Genomic DNA, 21,134 nt, shown 5'->3' on the forward strand with positions numbered 1-21,134 from the left:
TTTTTCATTTGGCTGCCAAATATGTTGTAAAAGAAACAAATAATAAATATAGACGCTTGAAGCCCCTAAAAAAATAAGTTGTGATAAATGCAAAGAATGTACCAAATTTTTAATCAAGAATGTACCAATCAAACTAAGTAAGTCAATAAAAAAACTTAAATGTTCATAAAAACAACTCATTAATAACAAAAAATTATTTAGATAAACATTGTAGAATTTCTGATACTTTTTTTTCTACCTTTCTTTAAATTTAAAAAAATTAAAAAAAGTATTTTTTAAATTTAAAAATTATGTTTTGAAATTTTTAATGGTTGCTGTTTAAATTTAAAACTGTTCTATATCAAATCTGATCTAAATGCATCACTGAAACGAACTGAATACATCTGAGGACTCTGAGCGCGAACTGTTTTTATTTTTTAATTTTAAACATAAACATTGTTTAATCGCTGTAAGAATAACGATTCTGGATCATACTCCAGAGTACCTATCTTCATTTTTTCTTTCCTTCCTTTAATTGCTGTGCAAGTGTATTTCAGTTATCAATTTGCATTTGCTTCTATTGTTTTTTGTGTTTGTGTGTGATTAAATCATGACTCGTGAAGAGTATTTCGAAAAACTGGAGCAGTTAATTCTTGATGAAAGTGAAATGGTAAATTAATTATAAAAGTCTGCTTTCCTGCCTGTCAGATTTTTTTGATTTCCAGTTCGCTTATCTAATATTTTTAAAACTTAAAATCATTCACAAATCTTGTTCATATGAAAATGTATCTGGAACTGCAAAATTGATGTATTAGTTTCTAAATTTGTTTAAATACATTGTATTTCTTAAACTTGATATTAATTTTAAATGCTTCCCTTTTTCAGGTTACATATAAAATAGCTAGTAGAGAATTAAAGATAAGTGTGAATGAAGCCAAACAGTGAGTAATTTTATATATTTATGCTATTGTAAAACTCAATATTAAAATACAATGTAGGATGAAGAAAAATGCCGGAAATTTAGTTGATTGATTAAATCTCCTACTTTAATGAAAAATAATTGGGTTATGAAAACTTAATGTGACTGCTTTTGTGTTAAAAATAGTATGTTGATTAATGATGTATGGTTATATAATATAAACAATTGTATGATTATCTGTATTGAATAATATAGCACTATGAATTATAGATATTGTTATACATATTAAGCCACTACTTCTTTAATTTGTTCAAATATTTGGGAAATCTAAATTGTTTGTAATTCTGTACGGTCTTTTAATCTAATACTGTCATTTCAATGAATCTGTAGTATTTGATGTCTGAATATCCTCTCTTGAATTGAAAAGTCCTTTAGATTGTTCATGTTTTTGGAGTAATTAGTAGCTCTTATTAAAAAAAAAACAGACTAAGGATTGAAATATGTTAAGCAATAAAAATGTGAAATTTACATTAATTTTTCTTTTATGTAGTTTTATACTTTTTGTTTGATCAGAAAATATTTATCAATTTCATTTTTTTTTTTAAGAGAAAGTGTTCTTTTTCTCAATTTTGAAATAATATTTCCATTAGAACAATTCATAATAATGCTTATCTATAGAAAATAAATTTTGCAGTATTTTTATTATATATATATAATGTAAATATATAATTTTTTAATCAGAGGCAGTTTCAAAGACAGTAAAGAGACTTTTGATATTTTGACATCGCTTTGTTTCATCCCAGTTAGGCAAGTATTATGTACAAGCAGAAGCGACGAGCACACACACAACACAGAACGACACAACACGAACTGAGGAAAAGCTGATGAAAATTTTATCCCTGATCTTATATAACATAAGATATTGATAGGGAAAATATTTCTTCACAGTACTTATATTTAATGATATTTCAATAGGGATTTTCTCTACACACGCCAAACCAGGCAAGGGAAACACAGGGATCTTTTAAAAAAGAATTTGTTTAGATCAGCAATTTTTATCCTTTCACTTAAAGCATAGGAACTACTGACTAAAGCATTTTACAAAGCTTCTGTTGAATTAATTAAATAGAAAAAGGGGAATGGGATCAGGAAATAAGAGAATATTTTAGAATGAAGTTAATATGGGCTAAATTGAGCTAAAAATTAAGAAATTAATTAAGTTTAAATTAGAGTTTAAAATATTATTACATATATATATATATATATTCTGCCCATTCTCTGTTTAGAAAATCATTGACAGAATTTGCCTATCACAATCCCTAAATAAAATATTTTATACATGGATTTTGCCAATTTTTATTTCATATGAAACTTTATGATTTTTTGATGTGTCATTAAGAGTAATTTGTCTTACCATATAGATTTTCAAGAGATATTGTAAAAAAAAAAAAAAAACTTTGAGCCATTTTACCTCTATCCAAACTCAACAACTGAAGTAATTTTACCAATTTTCACTGCCAATTCACCACTTTGCAAACACAGTTATCGAATCAGAATGCTCTACATCATTTTATGATCATAATTCAAAATAGTATTTCTTTTATATTGATAAATTGAAGTAATTCATTAAAATCCACTGACATAATTATATTAATGTGATTAATATTGACATTGAAAATGCCTGGTCAATAAGCTTGATTTAGTCATATCAACCAATTTCGATTATCTATATTTTGTGGTAATAAAAATATAGTTACATTAATATAAGTAAAACTTGAAAAATAATAATAAAGCATTCTGATGCATTAACTATATTTTAAAGTGGAAAATTGGCAAAGTCATTTCAGCTGTTGAGGCTGAGGGTTGTAACAAAATTTTATTTTGCAAAATCTCTTGAAATGGAGAGGAATTAAATAAGTGATAATTGATGATGTGTCAAAGGTCAAAAACATTCATATGAGATTTTTTTTAAAAAATTGAGAATCATTCAGTGGTTGTTAGTGAAAAATTCTGTGGCAGATTTTTCCATAGAGAATGTACTATAACATTTTGTTTTTCGATTTGACCTAAAAATGTAGGATGTTGGAAGGTAGACAATTGCTGGTGACATATCAGAGGTTGTGATTAGCAGCTTGCAGGAAAACATTTTGAAATCGACTCATTGGGTGAGGCTGGCATATTCTGACATAAGATTTCCCAATAGAGAATGCATTATGAGTTTGTGTTTTTCTGATTTCTTATAAGAAAAACACAAAACTCAGAAATGGAGGATGTAGGGGGGCAGGCAGCCCTTGATGACATATTGGCAGTCATGATCTTTCATATAAAGCTGAAATTGTAAAAATCAGTTCATTGATCTTTTCTGGCAAACTCTGTCGCATGATTTTCCCATAGGGAGCATATTATGAAATTGTGTGTATTTTTTTTTTTTTTTAAATTTTTATTCATCACGAAACTAGAACATGATGAAAGGGAGTCAATCCTTAGTAACTTGCTTGGTATCATGAGATTTAATATGAAAAAAAAAGTTTCTTAATAAATGCAATCTGTATATTTAAAATATTAAAGAAAAATAGCTTTTTTGATTTTCCTTGTTATTTTAAATACTTAGATTGCATTTATTAAGCTTTATGTATTTAACAAAATTTGCTTTATCATTTGCATAAATGATAGCTATTGATTCAGAATTTCATCATTTGGCATTTAATGTTGCTATGATATTTTATGTAAGAATTACTTCATAACATAAAAAGTACTAAAGTAGTCATTTTAAAATATCTTTCTCTCTTAATTATTTTTGCTGTTTTAAACTGTAGAGAAATTTGGTATCATCTCGATATTGAGTATCATTATGATATATAAACTACTTTAAATGAATATTTTTACAAGAATGTTTTTAATTATAAACTGAAAGATATATATTTTCTTACGTTGTATAGTAATTCATGTTATCTCTAACATTACTAATTCATTATCTGTAAATTTTTGTTAATTTTAAAACTAAAATCTTTTTTTATTTGCTTTTCATTTGTCTGATGCCATGTCTAATGTTTCTTTTCTTAGATATCTACAAGAATTTCTAGATAACCACAACTCTGAAAATTTAACTGCAACATATTTTCTATCAGGGATATCAAAAAAGGAACCTGGAAATGTAAGACTTTTAATATTGTGAATTCTATTTCTTTCAGCACCTTTTTTAAATATTTTATTAGTTAACCAGTTATTTGAAAATAACAATGAAAATGCCTAACTCCTCATAGTATTGTTTTTTTTTTTTTTTTTTAATTTTTATTTTGTGACAAAAAAAAAAAAGCTACAGTTTGTAACATAAAATTTTTCCCACAAAATCTGTTTGATAGGGGAGGTGTTATTAGGCTTTCCCACTTCAATCCTGAAGTTAAAATTGATGTAGTAAAAAAATTCCAAAAAAAAAAAAAAAAAAAAATTGAAGGCATATTTTGTATATTTATGAACACTGCAGAAGACACCTTTGTATAATTTGCTGTTGCAATCTGTATCAGCACTTGATTCCGTTTGTTGGTCCTTTGTATAATTTGCTGTTGCAATCTGCATCAGCACTTGATTCCGTTCGTTGATCCAACCATAAATTTGATGCACCATGGCCAAGCCTGGCCCTTGTGCAAAATCAAACTCTCTCACTCCCTCTGTTTGTTGGAAGCATTCTCTTTCTTAGACATTAAAGAGAGGTCTTCTGATTTAGAAACTAATGGCATTAATGTTGCAGAAACACATGCTTATAACTAGGAGATACATGGGTATCCTGCTAACATTTTACGACAACAAATGTAGAAGGAGTCAGTGCATACTGGTGGATGGAAGTTAAAAATCCCCAGGCAATTTCCACTAACCTCAAAAGGATCATATGCTATGCTCACTGTTTTCATTAACCTAAAGTTGAGTCGTAAAGTAGACTATGTAGAATTGTTTGATGTCATTCAGATTGGGAAGTATGAGCATTGGTCTCAAAAGAAATTTGTCGTTCAATCGTATAAAAGGATTGTTCAAAGTGAGCAAAAACATGAATTCAGCAGCAAGGAACTACAGAACAGAAGTTCTCAGAAAAAAAAAATGTTTATGGCAGATTAGGTCATAGAAAAAGCTAGTGTCGAAGGAGGCTTCAAAAGGTTTGGTAGCTTTCCTAGAAAAACTGCCAAATTGCAGATAAATATTCATCTGAAAAAATGAGGTACATCCCTGTACTATAGTATCTGATCCTGTGTTTTCATTCGGAATATACATTTTCTTATTATGATGAAGGCTTGCTAAATATTTGAAGCAGGATATTGCTATGCAGTCTGTGAAGAGGCTAAAATATATTTTATAACAAAAAATACATCTACTTAATGTATATATAAATGAATATGAATGCATGGGAGGATGAAAAGTCTGTAATGTTATTCAGGGGGGGGGCAGCTGTTTTCTTTTGTAATTATTCATAATCAATAATTTTATCTAGTCTTATTCTTTTCTTTTGATGTACATTTTTGATCATGATTAATCTCAATGAAGATTCAAAAAGTTTAAAAACATATGTATGTATATTTTTTGCAATAACTTGAGAATTTTCAAATTTTGGTTTAAAATCAACAAAACACAATTAGAAGTTAGATAGTTCTTTGCACAGTATTTTGTAAAAGTAAAAATCAACTCTATAAATAGGAAACAGAATGAATTGGTACTGTAGTGTCATAAAGAATCTACTGCATTAACAAGATAATTTAGAAATTTAAATCTGACATAGCATTAAATATAAATTGCAGCAAGCAACTATTATTGAATGATTTATGTAATGCAGTGGTCTTTTATGTATTTTAAGAATTATTATTTCATTTTACAGCCTCTGAAGGTGTATGTTGTTTATAAAAATAATTTAGAAAAATTCAAGGAAAGTCTGTCTGAAGTAACTAGCTGCCATGTTTATTGTGTCTGTAAAGCAGTAAAAGCGGTAAGTTAAAAAACTTTTCTTGCACATAATTTTTTTATATTGTTATGATACGCGATTTTTGTTGAATGATTCCCTGCCCCTGAATTTTTTTTGGTTGATATATATGGCGGTATATATTGTATTAAATATTTAAATTATTAATGCTAGATATATATAGATTTGTTTTTTGAAAATTTGAAGAGATTTACTATACTTTTTCCAATTTCTGTCTATAGTCTTTGCATTTTGATTCAACAAATAACTGGAGATATTTTTTTTTTTTTTCAGAAAAACTTGCTACTCATCTCTTTAATAAACACATAATTTATCATTTTTAATTTATTTTACAAAAATCAGAAGCAGAGAGATTTTGATTCCTTCTCTTTTACTTTTTTTTTTTATTTCAAAACATTTTTTTAAAGCATTTTTTAAAAAAGATTTTAAGCTTTAATACGTCTCTTATTTAAAAAGATATATATGGAGCTATGCCCCCCCTTTTTATTTCTCCCTTCAAATGTTAAATCAATCATACTATGTGTTACAAGAGTGAAAGTATGAATATTGAGTATTAATATTCAAAACTGTTTGTAACGTATTGATCCATTATTATAATTCCAAAATAATTTATTTTAATCAAACGGTATTTTACAATAATGATCCTTTTCCTATCTTCTCAGAGTCTAAAGTATTTATTTGTTTAAATCAATAGAGAGCTTGATTTATTTTTTTAAGGCATCAGATTTGTGATGAAAATATTGTGTGATGTAGATAATAACCTATACTTGATTCTTCAAATAACCTTCCATTAAAGTTTTACATTTTGAATATTTTCATTATTAGATATTAAAATAAATAAGATTCTTCAGAATGACATTTTTGATTTTCTGATGAAAAATGAACTAAATAAATGTAAGTTAGCATGTATAGTGGTGTTAAATTATATCCTAAATAGAATAAACATATATTTTAGAAATTTCTTCAATAATTATAAGGAATACATGTATTAATTAACAAAAAAAAGTACAAAATTATAATATTTGTGGATATAAAGATTTTAAATTACAATGAATAAGAAATTTAAATGCCTTGCGATTATGATTGATTTAATTTATAATATGAATACCTAAAATTCTAGGATTCATTAATAATAATCATGTGTTTTCAATGCATTTTTTAAGATTCAAAAGAGAGAGATCTGTATACTGCTCTTTTTCTATCTTTTTCTGCTGATTTTTTTCTTGTTTTGAAACATATACATGCTATTCTTCTTATATGCGCAAAGAGCAAAACTAATAATAAATTTAACATTTATCTTTTTTATAGGGTGTAGTTATAATTCTCCTGAAAAAAGTTTGATATTTTCATTTAATTATTTCAAAGTAACATTCTGGGTATTTCTTTTCATTTAAACATGAACCTGTATATATATATATATATATATATATATATATATAATATGTATGCTTTCTTTGTGTATTATATATTGATGTTTTTTCTCTATATATATATATTTGAAGGATGAGGGTATATTGTACAACCTCGATGTACCTTATAATGAAAATGAAGAAGATAATCGCAAGTAAGGATTTTTTTTTTTTTTTGCAATATTTTTAAAAGACTAAATCAAAAAAAAAAAACACTGCTATAAGCATTGTTTTAAGTTAATCTCAATTATAAAAAATTATGATGGCTATTTTTATATTTTTAACCGTGAAATAAAGAGGAATGTAAATGAAATGACAGTTTTCAAATATAGTTTATATGTAGGTGTAACTGCTTTCAAGATATTGTTTCAGAAGGGAAAAAAATGAATGTGGCTGGATTGAAATAAATATATATATATGTATTCTAGAAGCTTTAAATATCTGTTTTGCAATTTTCCCTGAAATTTTTGAAATAATTTTAGATGCATAAAGTTGCATGCATTTTTGTTTTCATCAAATTATAAAAATCTCCAAATAGCTATCTTTATGCATTCGGGACAATAGTTGTATTTATGATACAATGAAAAATGTTCTTGTAAATAATTCCAAATGAATTTGAAATATAAATGTAAAGTAATCATGATCAAGCATTTTATTGTTATTGAATATTTTGTCTAAAAATTTTGACTTGTTGTTCTGATAGGAATGTTCCCTTTTCAATTATCAGGAGATTTTTTTATTTTCATGCATTAGTATCTATAAATATTGTATTAATATTTAAAGCAATATTTTTTTTCTCTAGTTATGCAGTGATTAAGCAACCAAACATTGAAATGAAAGCTCCAGTTTTGAGCAAGATGACTAATGGAATTAAGAAAGAAGTAAAAGCTGCTATTCCCCAAAAAATGGTATTCTTCATTATAATAAAAATTGTTATTATAAATCTAATTTCATTAGAATTGTGAGTTTTCTAAAAGAGAGAGAGAGGGATTTCATAAAATCTCTTGCACAGTTTATTATTCAAAATGGAGGAATAGTATTGATCTTATAATTATTTTTCTCTAAAATATAAATTGAAAATTAATATTCCTTCAATCAAATTTTCTTCAAGATGAAATTAGTCATTTGGAAGAAAAATTTGCTGCAAATTATGTAGTACTTGTTAAATTATGAGATATTAGCACACATTTTCTGTTCAAAGTGCAGAATTAGAAATCTATGATAGTGGCTTAACAGGAAGATAAATTAATGGGTTATATGCATGTATTTCACATTTCCCTGAGATTTTCTGTTCTTTTCATTCATTTTCTGTATTCTTTATTTTCTTTAACTACAATATGTCTAAATAGGGTAATGAAAAGGATTTAAAAAAATATTTTTTATTCATTTACAATCTTGCATCATCTTTTGCACAGTGACTGCTTTGGAAACTACATAAAATTGGAGGGTATTTTTAAATTCTTTTTAATAGTCTTGGAACCTAGATACTGAATGGTCAATTGAAGCCATTTTAATATTTTCCATTATACCAAAATTATGTCATTTTTCAATACTGGATTGAAATTAGAGCAATGGAAAGTGGGTAGGAGATGAAATAGGGATGTTATGATCAAGTGTAAGTCTTGTCACCAATAATGACATTTTCCAGAAAGTGGAGATCATTTTCAATCTGCACCATGAAATCAAGGCATATGTTTCCTTTGTTGTTATTTTTTTCATGTAAAAGATTAAAGAAAAAACCAATTTATCCTTATTTTATTTGTTAAAGTTTAAATGTCTGTGTGATGCAAATTCATCCCTTCTCCTATCGTTTTGACTGTCAAACACTGTTCAGGATGCTCAAGATCTAGGGTTCTGGCAACATTTCATTAGTTTTTGCAATTTTGGACCATTTATTTTAGTGTTCATTATCATTTAATTTCTTTCTTTCTAAAATTACTGTAAATCACTTTAAAACATGGATTTATGAAAAACATTATCTCCATGCTTCAGTTCTGAATCAAAATCTCATAATCCTGCATTACTTAAAATTGACATTATTCATTTTCTAAATACACAAGAAAAAAATGTGGCCTAAGAAAAAAGAAAAAAAAAATTCTACAAACAATTATGTAGCTTGGCTCTTTTCACTTCAAATATCTATTTGCTGTATGTTTCATGTTTACTTAACTTTCATGTCAAATGGAAAATCCTCAATGTAACCAAATTGAATGCTATCCTTCCAGTCTCATTACTTTATATACATACTTTGAATTATCTTAGAATGGATGTTTTCAAGATTTTACTGCAACTACTTTAGATTTTTAATCTAAAATTTTACATAAAATATGACTTTTTTTATCCCCCCCCCCCCCCGGCCCCTTTAATACTAAGAAATATACTTGCAAAACGATATTTTATCTTTAAATGAATTTTAAAATATAATAATAAATGTTAAATCTCAGTGCTTATTAATCATTTTTATCTAATTAAAACAAGTATTTAGTTATATTACATTTAAATGGAATTAGTTTCAATGATCCTAAGGAAGAAGTGAAAAGTTTACAGAAAATGCTATGAAAGTGCTGAAGAATTATATCTAAATGATAATTTCTTAAAAGCAAGTTATGTCTTGATATTTTTTGTGATTTTTTTTAAAGTTAATTATTTACTTGTTGACAATTACATGCATTCCTATAAGATATTATAATAAATTCTAATGGCTATATTCTGAATTAGAAAGTAACCAAATTTAGAAATGATTTTTATCTACCTTTTTACCTTCTTATTTAAAAAGTATGGTGTAAGTTCTATAGTAATAGTGTCAAGCAACTAAAACTCGAAGTTTTGGTGAATCTCTGTGTTTTTAGACCAAGATTATCTGTAGATTCCTATAAAGTTTTGAGCAAAATCCACTGAAAGGAAATCTATCTGTCCGACTTTCAGAATATAAGTTAACATGGCAACTATGAAAGGAAGAGAGCTATGTGAATAAAAATTGGTACACAGATTTATCATTCAGAATGTAGATATGTGTCAGATTTGGAACCAGATTCATTTGTAGATTGACTGTTTGTCTGTCTGTACTTTTATACTCATGTAAATGCGGTAAGTCAAAAATGCACTTACTTAAATATATGAAATTTGCTGCGTAATCTTGCAATACAATGTAATTTTGTATTAAATTTTATTTTCATTTGATTGGAAACATCTAAAACACAAGTTTTCAATTCCTGGTGATGTATTTGCTAAATTCCAAAGATTAATAATCAAAAATTACACAATAGATTCACTAAAAATGCTAAATTCACACTAAATATCAATATTCCTTAATTATTGCTCATCATTGCACAGCTTTTGTGACCTTACCCAATGTCCACAATTTTATATGGTGACAGGGGGGATTCATTCTTATTAATAGAGAATATGCAAGGAAGTTTTGGAAAAAATCACTCCCACTAGATTTTTTTTTTTTAAATATAAATTTGAATCTTTTTTCTGATTTTGTTGTGAAAAATTTTATTTATTATTGTGCAGTTTTGGAAATGGATAGTACTTTTACTATAAAAGTGTTATTAAAACATGATATTTATTGATTTTCAGGGTGCAAGTTTCTTCAAAAATGTTGCAAGTAATTCATCTAAAAATAATGAAAAAACTGAACCATCTGAGAGCATTGGTACTAAGGAAGCTGCTAAACCAGTGGAAAGCAGCAAAACTAAAACACAATCTCCTGTTAAGATATCTAATTCAGAGGTATTCAAAATATTAATATTCTGATATTATTTGATCCATCACTTTTATTCATCTGTTTTTCATGATCATTTCCTTCACATTAAATATCAGATACAGTTCCTATTTCAATTGAATTTTGCCGACGACTATAAACCTTCTTGTTAGTTAAATTAACTTTTTTAGTGTGAATAGCATTGCTTTTTTAACTAGATTTCCAATTAATGGATTATTAATTAAAATGTGTGTTAAAGGATTGAGGAAAATGAGATGAATGAAAACAGTAGTGATGAATAAGTGAAAACTGTAGTAGTCAAGTTTTCTAATTTTTAGTTCACTTACTAATGCTTTTTTTAGTCATTTCTGGGTAATTTGTATATTTTATACTGTTTCTTTAATTTGAATTCATATTTACAACATCAATAAATGGTTAAAAAAAAGAATTTAACGTATATTATATAACTTAGTGAGAAAACATCTCCCTTCACAGCTCTTATATACCTAATAACAAGTATTGATTCAAAAATCATTATCAAAACAAGATCTTCTTTCTAGACTAGACTAGTTAAATAGATTGTTTTCAGAATATATGAATTCATAATTAAAAGCAAGGCAGTAGATAAATTAAATCTGTTGATGTCAGAATTGTAACTGAATAAAGAAAATATTTATATTGCTTTACAAATGCGGGTTAAGTTTTTTATATTATTGATACAATTTGATCTCAAGTAAAAAATGTATTTAAAAACATCAATATTGTTTAAATTTTAAAAATTGCATAATCCTTATAAGTTGAACCGTATTAGAAGATAATATTTTTTTAATGTTTATACATTATGTTTTGTATTTTATACATTAATGAAATCAAGTATTTATTTGTTGCTAAAAAACTGATGATTTAAAGTATCATCATCTGTCCCACTCTATTTGTGACTTCCTAATTGAATTTGTTGAAAGTTTTAATTCAGCTTATAGTCTGAAACAAAACTAAAGATATGATACAAAATTAAAAACACACACATTGGGAAGCTCGATATCAATAGGTAGATTCTTGAAAAAATTAATTTTTATTGATTTTAAAATAAACTCTGTCAGTAAATCAGCTACAAAATGTCTACTATTTCTCCTTACTTTCTCCTCTACAGCCTGTTTATTTTTCTCCATTTCGTCTGATGTGGGAAGCACACAAAAATTTCTCCTGTAATGACTTTGGCTGTAGATCATGATAATTTAAAAATTTATAAACTTTAGATAAAGAATCTTACAGTACTTTAACCAGTATCATTACAAAGATAAATATTCATACTTTGCTACAGCATAAAAATAATTATTGTGTGATAATTCTTTTAGTCTTAGTGTGACTAAAATTTTAACCTAATTTTTTTTTAAAAGGCTCTGAGGTGCATAACTTTAATATCCAAAGTATATTTGTGTCAAATTTGGCAACTAGGTTTTACAATCTATTCAATAAATGCCTTACAGACACATGCATATTCATCTTTTATTAGTATTGAAAATTAGCATTATTACACAATTTGTAACTAAATAAGTTGGAAAGGAATTGCATTATGATTGAGAATTTGTTTAAAAGATGAAATAAATATTTATTTTAATGGGTAAAATTTTAAAATGTTTAAGCGATAGAAAAACATTTAAGTGAAAAAATCTGTTGAGTTACTTTGATTTTCTTGCAGGCTTAGAATTGTTTCAACTTACGATTTAAATTAAATATGATAAAATTTAAGGGTGATCATACAGACACTTATGTTAGTGTTGTTGATAAAATAATTTTTTGAATTGCAAAACAGTGCAAGTTTTATTTTTGTGTTGTAACTCTTTCTTGCAAATGATTGATGATTTCAACTGAATTAAGCTAAATCACCCACTGATATTTAAAAATAGATATTAAGTAAAATATTTTTATACTGTACACTTAGTAATATTTTTGCTTTTTAAATTTTTTTTCAAACTACATTTTATTTGTATTTTTTAAAATTAATTATGGAATCCTTTTTGTCTAAGTTAACGAAATTATTTTTGCAAGTGTGATACTTTGATTTTTAATTGTTGAGTAATGCCTTTTTTCTTTTAAAATCTTTTTTAGTCTAAACCTCAAAAGCTGAATACTCTTGCTTCAATGTGGCAAAAAAGTGAAAATAAGTCCAAGAAAGGTGAAAATCCAAAAGCTGATGGGAAAGGGAAAACTAAATCTCCTCAGGTTAGTGTTTTTAAATGATGATATCATTAATATAAATTTGGAGTGTTTTAACTAGTTTTTTAATTAAATTTATTTTTATATATATTATAAATTTCTATTTTATTTCTATCTGCAGGAAACAAAACAGATGCCTAAAAATAATATTTTAAGCATGTTCTCAAAGCAATCAGGTAAATTTTAATTTATTATTTACAGAATCTTGTTCTTATTAATTTCTGTGAAATTCTTGCATATTTTTTTTATATATTGGTTTTTACCAGTTCCTTATTTATACTATTGTATTTTATATCTATATATTTCCATCAAGACTAATATTCTTTGTAATCCCATATAAATATTTAAAAAATTCTTATTGCCAAAGATATTTTATGGTTTTTTCTTCTAATTTTTTTTTTTTTTTTTCTGCTGAAAGATATTGTAGACTTAAAGTTGATATGTAAATAAATTTGGTTTTCTGTGTTTTCAAATGATAATAGAGAAAGTGAGATTTAAATTGTAAGTATTCCTTATTATAAATATTCTCAATGATTCACAAATTTTTATTATTTACTGATATATTATATTTGTATTTAAAGAAACCTTTCATTTTGTAAATATTTTTTTCTTGTGATATATCAACTAAGTGTCGATTCAGATAAATGGTTTGTGGACTGCTTGAAAGTGCAAGGGTATGGCATCAAATAAAAATCTAAAATTTCTTTGCTTAAAAGACATTAAAGTATTTGACAAATCAATAAGGGGAGAAAATTGAGTTGTAATTTTATTTAAAATTGGTCAGATGTGGTATTTTAATGTATTTATTTATTTTAATAATTTGGAGGAAAATAATTTATTAATGATTAAAATATGTAAAATGCTACACTTAGAAAATCTTTAACCAAATGTATTTGGGTTAAATTCAGACATAATTTTTCAATTGTAAGTATGGAATGGGAAAAAAGAATTATCCGTGGTTACTTATGATATGATTGATTATGATTATTAAGATATTTGCCCCCTGGTTGTCTAAGACAACTAGAAGACAAATTTGGATTTAAAAATCAAAGCTCATTTATGGATTCTACTGCTTAGTGGATCTTTAAAGTTATGAGATAAACATGCATAATATGATAAAACTTTATTCATTAAAAGATTACTCAATTTAACTCCTTAACATCTGAGGAAAACTTACAAGATGTGATCCCTAGTGCCACTGTGTTTCAAAAATTATTTTGGTAAGATGTAAGATATATGTGTTTGCCTGTTAAGAAATTAATTGATGTTTACACTTTACTTGGTCATGTTTTTGCCATTATTATTATATATAAAGTAGATTGCCTAATTATGAAATGATCCAATCTCATTAAGCTATAAATGAACAAACTAGATCCCCCATCCCCCTGCATGGCAAATCTGGCTACATATCACTCATGACCTTCACTGTGTTGGCCCACCAAATTTTTAATTTCAGAATGAAATTAGCACAATCATCAAAGGGCCTCTGAATTTATTCAATTTTCCAATTTTCTGCAAGACTTTTTTTTTTTTTTCTGTAGACGGACATAGTAAAAAATTGATTAAAGATTATGATATATGATTAAATTATACCACTAAAAACTTAAATAGTCATTAAGTAAATGCTTTGTTTAAAATATTTTATTTATTTATTATTTCAGAAAAGAAAATAGATAACTCGTCAAAAAAATCACCTTCAGTGTCAGAAACAGTTGAAGAAAGTGGTTCGTCTAAAGAAATATTTAGTAAAAGTGAAAGTCCCATTAAAACTGAGAAAATAAATGAGGCAAAATCATCTAAACCATCGTCTGATAAAAAGAAGAAAATTAATCAAAGGTTATTATCATTTACTGCTTTTCTTAATTCTTGTGTGTAATCATTGCACTACTGTGATTTTGTTTTTACATTATTTAACTAGAAGGAGGATATCTGAAATTTAAAAAAAGAAAAAATCAGTCATATTTCAATAAATTTACCTATCATATGCATGCTTATTTTCTTCTGTTCATTATAACTTAATGTTCTTGTAAAAATGATATTTCATAAGCCATATTATAATTTTTAAGTCACTAATATGTAGAACTGATTACTTCTGTACTTATATATAGCATTTGTTAAATGGTTCGAAAATTTATTTGCATTACATAACTATAATTATTTGCATCTTTGAGTGATATACTGAACTTCTGGATTTATACATCAACAATTATTTTAAATTATTTCGTAAATTTTCTCTGAATAAAGAAATTATATTTTTAAATTAATGTGTTTATAAAATTGTTTATTTTAGTATATGTTAAATGGATATTGTTTTTTATTATATTTAAAATTATTTAATTAATCATAATAGTATGCTATGTTTTTTTTTCTATTTGCATTTTAATTATAATTTATTGGCTGTTTGATAAAATTTTCGGTAATAAATGATAAAATTATAAATAAATTGCCGCAAATGAAGATCTGGTGCATCAAAATTTAAAGAAATATGTAATAATGAGTTGTTTTACTCACAAAAATTAAATAAAACAGTAAACTTTATTATCACATTCAATCACTTTTTAAAAGTATAATTTTAAAAATTAGTTTAAATTAAACAGTAAACTTCATTAACAAATACAATCACTTTTTAAAAAGTAGTTTATCTGACATTTACAATAAATCTTAGAATTTCTAGATATTGTTAAGTAAATCTAAAATATTACATTTTTGTATATATTTTACTGTTATTTCTTATTTAAATTTCCTGTATAATTATTAATGTTACTTTTTATTTTTGTAGGCAAACTAAAGTTTCAAAACACAAAAAAGATGATGAATCTGGTAATTTATTTTTATTTATTCTTTTTATAATTCTTGCAGAATTGATATGATATTATATAAATCATTAAAATTATATTTTACTGTATAGATGATGAATTTCAACCAAAAAAGAAAAAACACCGCAGGATATGCACTTTTGATGATTCTGAATCTGAGAGTGAATCTGAAGGTGATATTTTGATTTATTTCCATATTAATTTAATGATTTGATGTTTATGTTCTAATAACTATGTATACAGTATATTCAAACTATACATGCTTATTAGGAATTTGGCTCATATTTAGCAGTATAATTTTAAAAATTAATTATTTATCTAAAAAAGAATTATAATTTATTGCAGTTTCACTTTGTATCAGTTATAATTGTTAACAAATATTTCAATTATACATATAATTGCATTAGTTTTTAGCTGTTTATGGTTAAAGTATTTATATATTTCTTTCAGTGATTTATGATTTATGCCTATTGAATTATTATACATAATAAAAAAATTAAATGATTTAATTGATAAGCTAAGTCCTATTCTGAGTTTAGCTGTTATATTCTGAAAGAGTAGCATTTAAAACTTAAATATTCAAACTCAATGCCTTTTTTTTTTAATCCATTGTAGATGCCATCTAATATATTAAATGAATATTCATATTAAAATATCATCTTCAACATTAAGCCATCATTTATGACATTTGGCACCAGCTATTAATGCTTGATTTGGGATGAAATAAGCTAATTCTGAGGTTTTAAAGAGATTATGAAGCTAACTGATGCTTGGGTATTGACTTCATGCCATCTGCAAACTTTAAGCTTAACTATATGTCATTTGCTAATATAATTAATAGACTATTTTTAAAAAAATTCTTGGAGATAAATCACTGGGTTTGAGTTAATATGCAAGTACCATCAAATTACATTGAACATGAATAAAATGATTTCATAATATTTGATACGTAAAGAAAGAAAGAAAGATGCTGGTTGACATGTAATTCATACTTTTATTATTCAATAAAATTCCTTTCATTGTCATACCCTTATTAATATCTTTTAATATGTTTATTAAGCATTATGTTTAATAATTCGGATTAAATATATGCTGTAGAAAATATATAACTGAATATCATTGTAATGAAATACATTTATATTGTTTTACAGGTGCATTTACAAACTATCTGAGGATTTCATGAAACTAATTTTAATATTACTGACATACTCATGTATAAATCTTCAATTCTGTGAATTTTTAAATATTTTCGTCTTAAGTTTGAAAGCATATATTTTCTGCATTATATTCAATATACAGTTTCAAAAAAATGTATATAATCTAAGCCTTTAAATAATTACTATTTTGGGTGAATGACTTGTGATTCTCTTTTGAATTTTCATGAGTAATGGGTACCTTTTTAGAAAAAGAATTGCAATTATAGTTTTTAATAAATTTCTATTGGAAAGTTTGTAATAATAATTGTTCATTCCATTTTTACTTTTTTATACACTAAACATATAAAAAGAAAAAAATTGTAATTGTGTAAGTATTGAACCATTAATAAATATCAGTGTTCCAAACTCATTGTATTTGAGGTAGGGAGGATCGAAATTTTAAAAATAAGTTCAGCTGTTAATATAATTATAACTCAAAACTAAACTCTTAACACTGAGCTAAATGGGGGGGGGGAATCTAATGCATGATCTTTATACTAAAATTTTAAATGTTTGTCGATTTTTGGAATAAATCTTTCATCTGGAAAAACATCATATATCCCTCTTCATTGTTTTATTAAATTTAATAATTTTTGTTAAAATATCATTGTTTTATAAAGTGTGTAATAAGGATCTTATATTTATAAGGATATTTTGAACTTGTTAAAGAATTTTCATGGTGAATGAAAATATTATTTTTGTTTTAAGTAATTAAACTTTTAATAATTGGAACATAATTCTGTGAAACATAACTCCAGAAATTGTCTTCCATTTCAATAAATAATTATCACTGTGTATAATTTGATAATAAGTTAATGTAAAATTATTTCAGTGTCCTTTTCATTTGTTCTCAATACTATTACATAAGATGAAAAAAAAAAAAGTTCATTCCATCTAAGCTCTTAACATTTTTGATAAAAACTTCTTTGTGCAAAGCCATGATTGTGAGGAAAATGTATGATAATTAGGAGGAATACTTGGGGGAAAAAATCAAATTGTACATGAGAAAGGGAGGTGACTATTGATAGATAAAGGTTGGTGACCATTTATCTATTCAAGCTCAAAGAATTTATAAACTTTTGAGATATGGAACAAATTAAGAAAATTATGTTATTACTTGAATATTTATTTTTAAAAAAACAATGTTTTAATAGTTATGAATATTTCTTTTTGCAATCTGAAACTTTTTACTTTAACAATTGTATATTGTGATTTTTTTTGTGTGTGTTTAGAAATTCAAGACAGAGTCCAAAGGAATTTCTTGTCACCTGAAAAGCCAATGGAAATTGATACACCTGCTAAATCTGCTACTCCTCCAAGTGATGATGAAGAACCCATACCTCCAACACCTCCAGTTATATCAAATAAGGGTAAAAAGAAAGTTTGGAAGACTGTTCAGAAGACATTTGAAGATGAGGATGGATTCTTTGGTAACTTATTCTCAATGCATTTATATTATATTTTATTTGATATATGCAAACTGCATGATTTAAATTTGAAAAAAAAAATTATATTAAAATTTAGCTTAAGGTGATTATCAATCAAATCAGTTGTATAGTTAATCAATCAATCAATTTCAGTCATTTTTAAAAAGAGTGTCATTTTTTCCAGAGAAATGATTTCCCTTTACTTTATATGCTTGTCTCTAGAAATGTCTTAGAATAAAAACCTACCAGTTTTGCTATGAAAATAAAGATTTTTTTAAACTGATTAGTTAGTATTATTTCCAATCCAGAGATCATTAACTGACAGATCATGATCAGACCTGACAGACTATGCTGCAAATTTATTTCGAAAAGGCCCTTTAATGATGATAAATAATTTATTTAGTTCATTAAAATATAAATGTATAAATGTTTAATTTTTCACTAAATGTATTGAAAAAAGGGGCTGCTAACTTAACATTTTGTAGTCTGACAACTTTAAACTTTTGAAGTTATTGCTCTGAAAAATGAGTGAAACTTTTTTAAAAAACAGGAAGTTTAGTGAAAAATAAAACTTATTATATATGTAAATAAATCTATTAATATTTTGTTAATGGATGAAAAAATGTTATTCTATATGACATAACTCTTCATTTTTTAGATTTCCATTTTATTGTAAGGATCTTGGTTTAAAAAAATGAATTAATTACTTCAAAATCATTTTATCATATTGTTGTAATTGTAGGTTAAAAATCTTAATCAACAGTAATAAATTATCAAAAGTTGAAAAAAATATTTTTAATAGTTATTTGAGAATAATGACTAATAATTTAAATAAATTCTTAAAATTGCATGATTTATTTCTATTTTTGATTCATTGATGCATATTTATCAAACTACTTGATTTAAATAAATTGGAATTTAAAGGCTAATTAATTTTTATTTTTAAGTTATAGGTGATTGCTATTACCATTATGCTTTACTAAGTTCTATTTAACACAATTTTTTTCACATTTATAAAGAATGGAATTAGATAATCTTTCACTTGCTTCTTTATATCATTAATTTTAATGTTTTATATCTGAGCATTTTTAATAAAAATACGTTATGCAGCATTTTTTAAAATTAATTACCAGCTAGTCGATATTTGTATTCAAATTCTAATTCCATATTAATGATGCCCCCTAATGATAAATACAAGAAAACTATTGATTTCTTGGACCCATTATTTTATAATAAGAAATTTAATAAAAACTATTTTTTGTATAGTATAAAAGTTGTTTGAAAAAAAAAATATTAAACATTTTTGTTGTTATTTTCAGTAACAAAACAAGAAAAAGTGCTAGTTTCAGAAGATGATGAAGATCCAGTACCACATAGTTCAAAAAGTAAAGAAGTCAATAAATCAAATCAATTTACATACAGAAAACAAGCTTCATTGACTAGTTTTTTTAAGCAAAAATGAGTTATAATTTTTATATGGGTTTCTAGGAATCATACTGATGTAAATAAAATTGTTTATATTTTACTAAATTTGTATATATCTGTCATTAACTGAACATTATTTTGGAAATCACTTTTCAATTCTGTAACATTAAATGTTAATTTTAACTTCTAGCTTTTGCATGTATTTAATTTAAAGTATGAAATTATTAACTTATATTGTGTTTTTTATCAGAAAAGTAAACAATACTGTTAAGAGAAGCAAAAAAGTATTGAAGTTGCAAAAAGTAAATAAAAAGATTATTTTACAAATGTTATGTTGAATTTATATTTGTTTTTAATTAACTATGCTGACACAATTGACAATATTTCCCTTTTAAAAATATATTACTTAAACTGTGATAAATTACTTTTTTTTTTTTTTACATTTGTTCTGCTTATAATATTATGAAAATTTTTATGTTAATTACAAGTAATTTTGTATTTTTTTAATGCAGTATTTGTGTAATCTTCATCTTCGTTAAGTAAATTCTGAATGAATTTGTTGTGAATATAAACTTTTGTTTATACATGATTTTATTTATTGGGCCCATTAAAATCTGTATTAAGATTTTATCATGCAAATTATTATAATTTTACTTTTAGTTGTCATAATTCCAACAATTTGAAAGAAAGAAATTAATTTTTTTAACAAAGTCTATGCACTTTTGTATCCATTTTATTAATAAAAATTTATGAATTTATTAAAATTATTCAGTTAATATTGATAATATGATTGAGTAAAACTATTTATATCATCTGTAATTCAAATTATTCCTTTTATCTTGCTGATTTTTACATCTTTTAACAAACATTACTATGGAATTCATTTTGGGAGTTCCTAATTTCAGATATTTTGAAAGTTGTGTAGCAAACTCTGGTCTGAAAAAGAAATATGTACCCAACATTTTAACATTTGTCTTATCTTGACAGTAAATTATTTAGAACACTGCATATTAGTCAGAATCATATTTTAGAAAAATTATGGTAAAATTAATAATTTCCATTAATATCTGAATATCT

General features: G+C 25.2%; 1 protein-coding gene across 1 annotated transcript; it reads left to right on the plus strand.

Moving 5' to 3' along the window:
* The first annotated feature begins 378 nt into the window (after positions 1-378).
* On the plus strand, positions 379-20,252 carry LOC129969003 (DNA polymerase delta subunit 3-like). The gene is made up of 14 exons (XM_056083396.1): positions 379-649; positions 865-920; positions 3,962-4,052; positions 5,760-5,867; positions 7,364-7,425; positions 8,073-8,178; positions 10,853-11,005; positions 13,086-13,199; positions 13,315-13,369; positions 14,855-15,029; positions 15,973-16,013; positions 16,102-16,182; positions 18,438-18,635; positions 19,952-20,252. Exons 1-14 carry the CDS (start codon positions 590-592, stop codon positions 20,092-20,094), a joined length of 1,443 nt encoding a protein of 480 aa, XP_055939371.1. The 5' UTR covers positions 379-589; the 3' UTR covers positions 20,095-20,252.
* The last annotated feature ends 882 nt before the right edge of the window (positions 20,253-21,134 follow it).

This window comes from Argiope bruennichi, chromosome 5 (genome assembly GCF_947563725.1).
Source record: "Argiope bruennichi chromosome 5, qqArgBrue1.1, whole genome shotgun sequence".
Lineage (NCBI taxonomy): Eukaryota > Metazoa > Arthropoda > Arachnida > Araneae > Araneidae > Argiope > Argiope bruennichi.

Coding starts and splice junctions, on each gene's coding strand:
- LOC129969003 (XM_056083396.1), top strand. CDS start 590: ATGACTCGTGAAGAGTATTTCGAAAAACTGGAGCAGTTAATTCTTGAT. Junction 7,426..8,072: donor AATGAAGAAGATAATCGCAA/GTAAGGATTTTT, acceptor TTTTTTCTCTAG/TTATGCAGTGATTAAGCAAC. Junction 11,006..13,085: donor TTAAGATATCTAATTCAGAG/GTATTCAAAATA, acceptor AATCTTTTTTAG/TCTAAACCTCAAAAGCTGAA.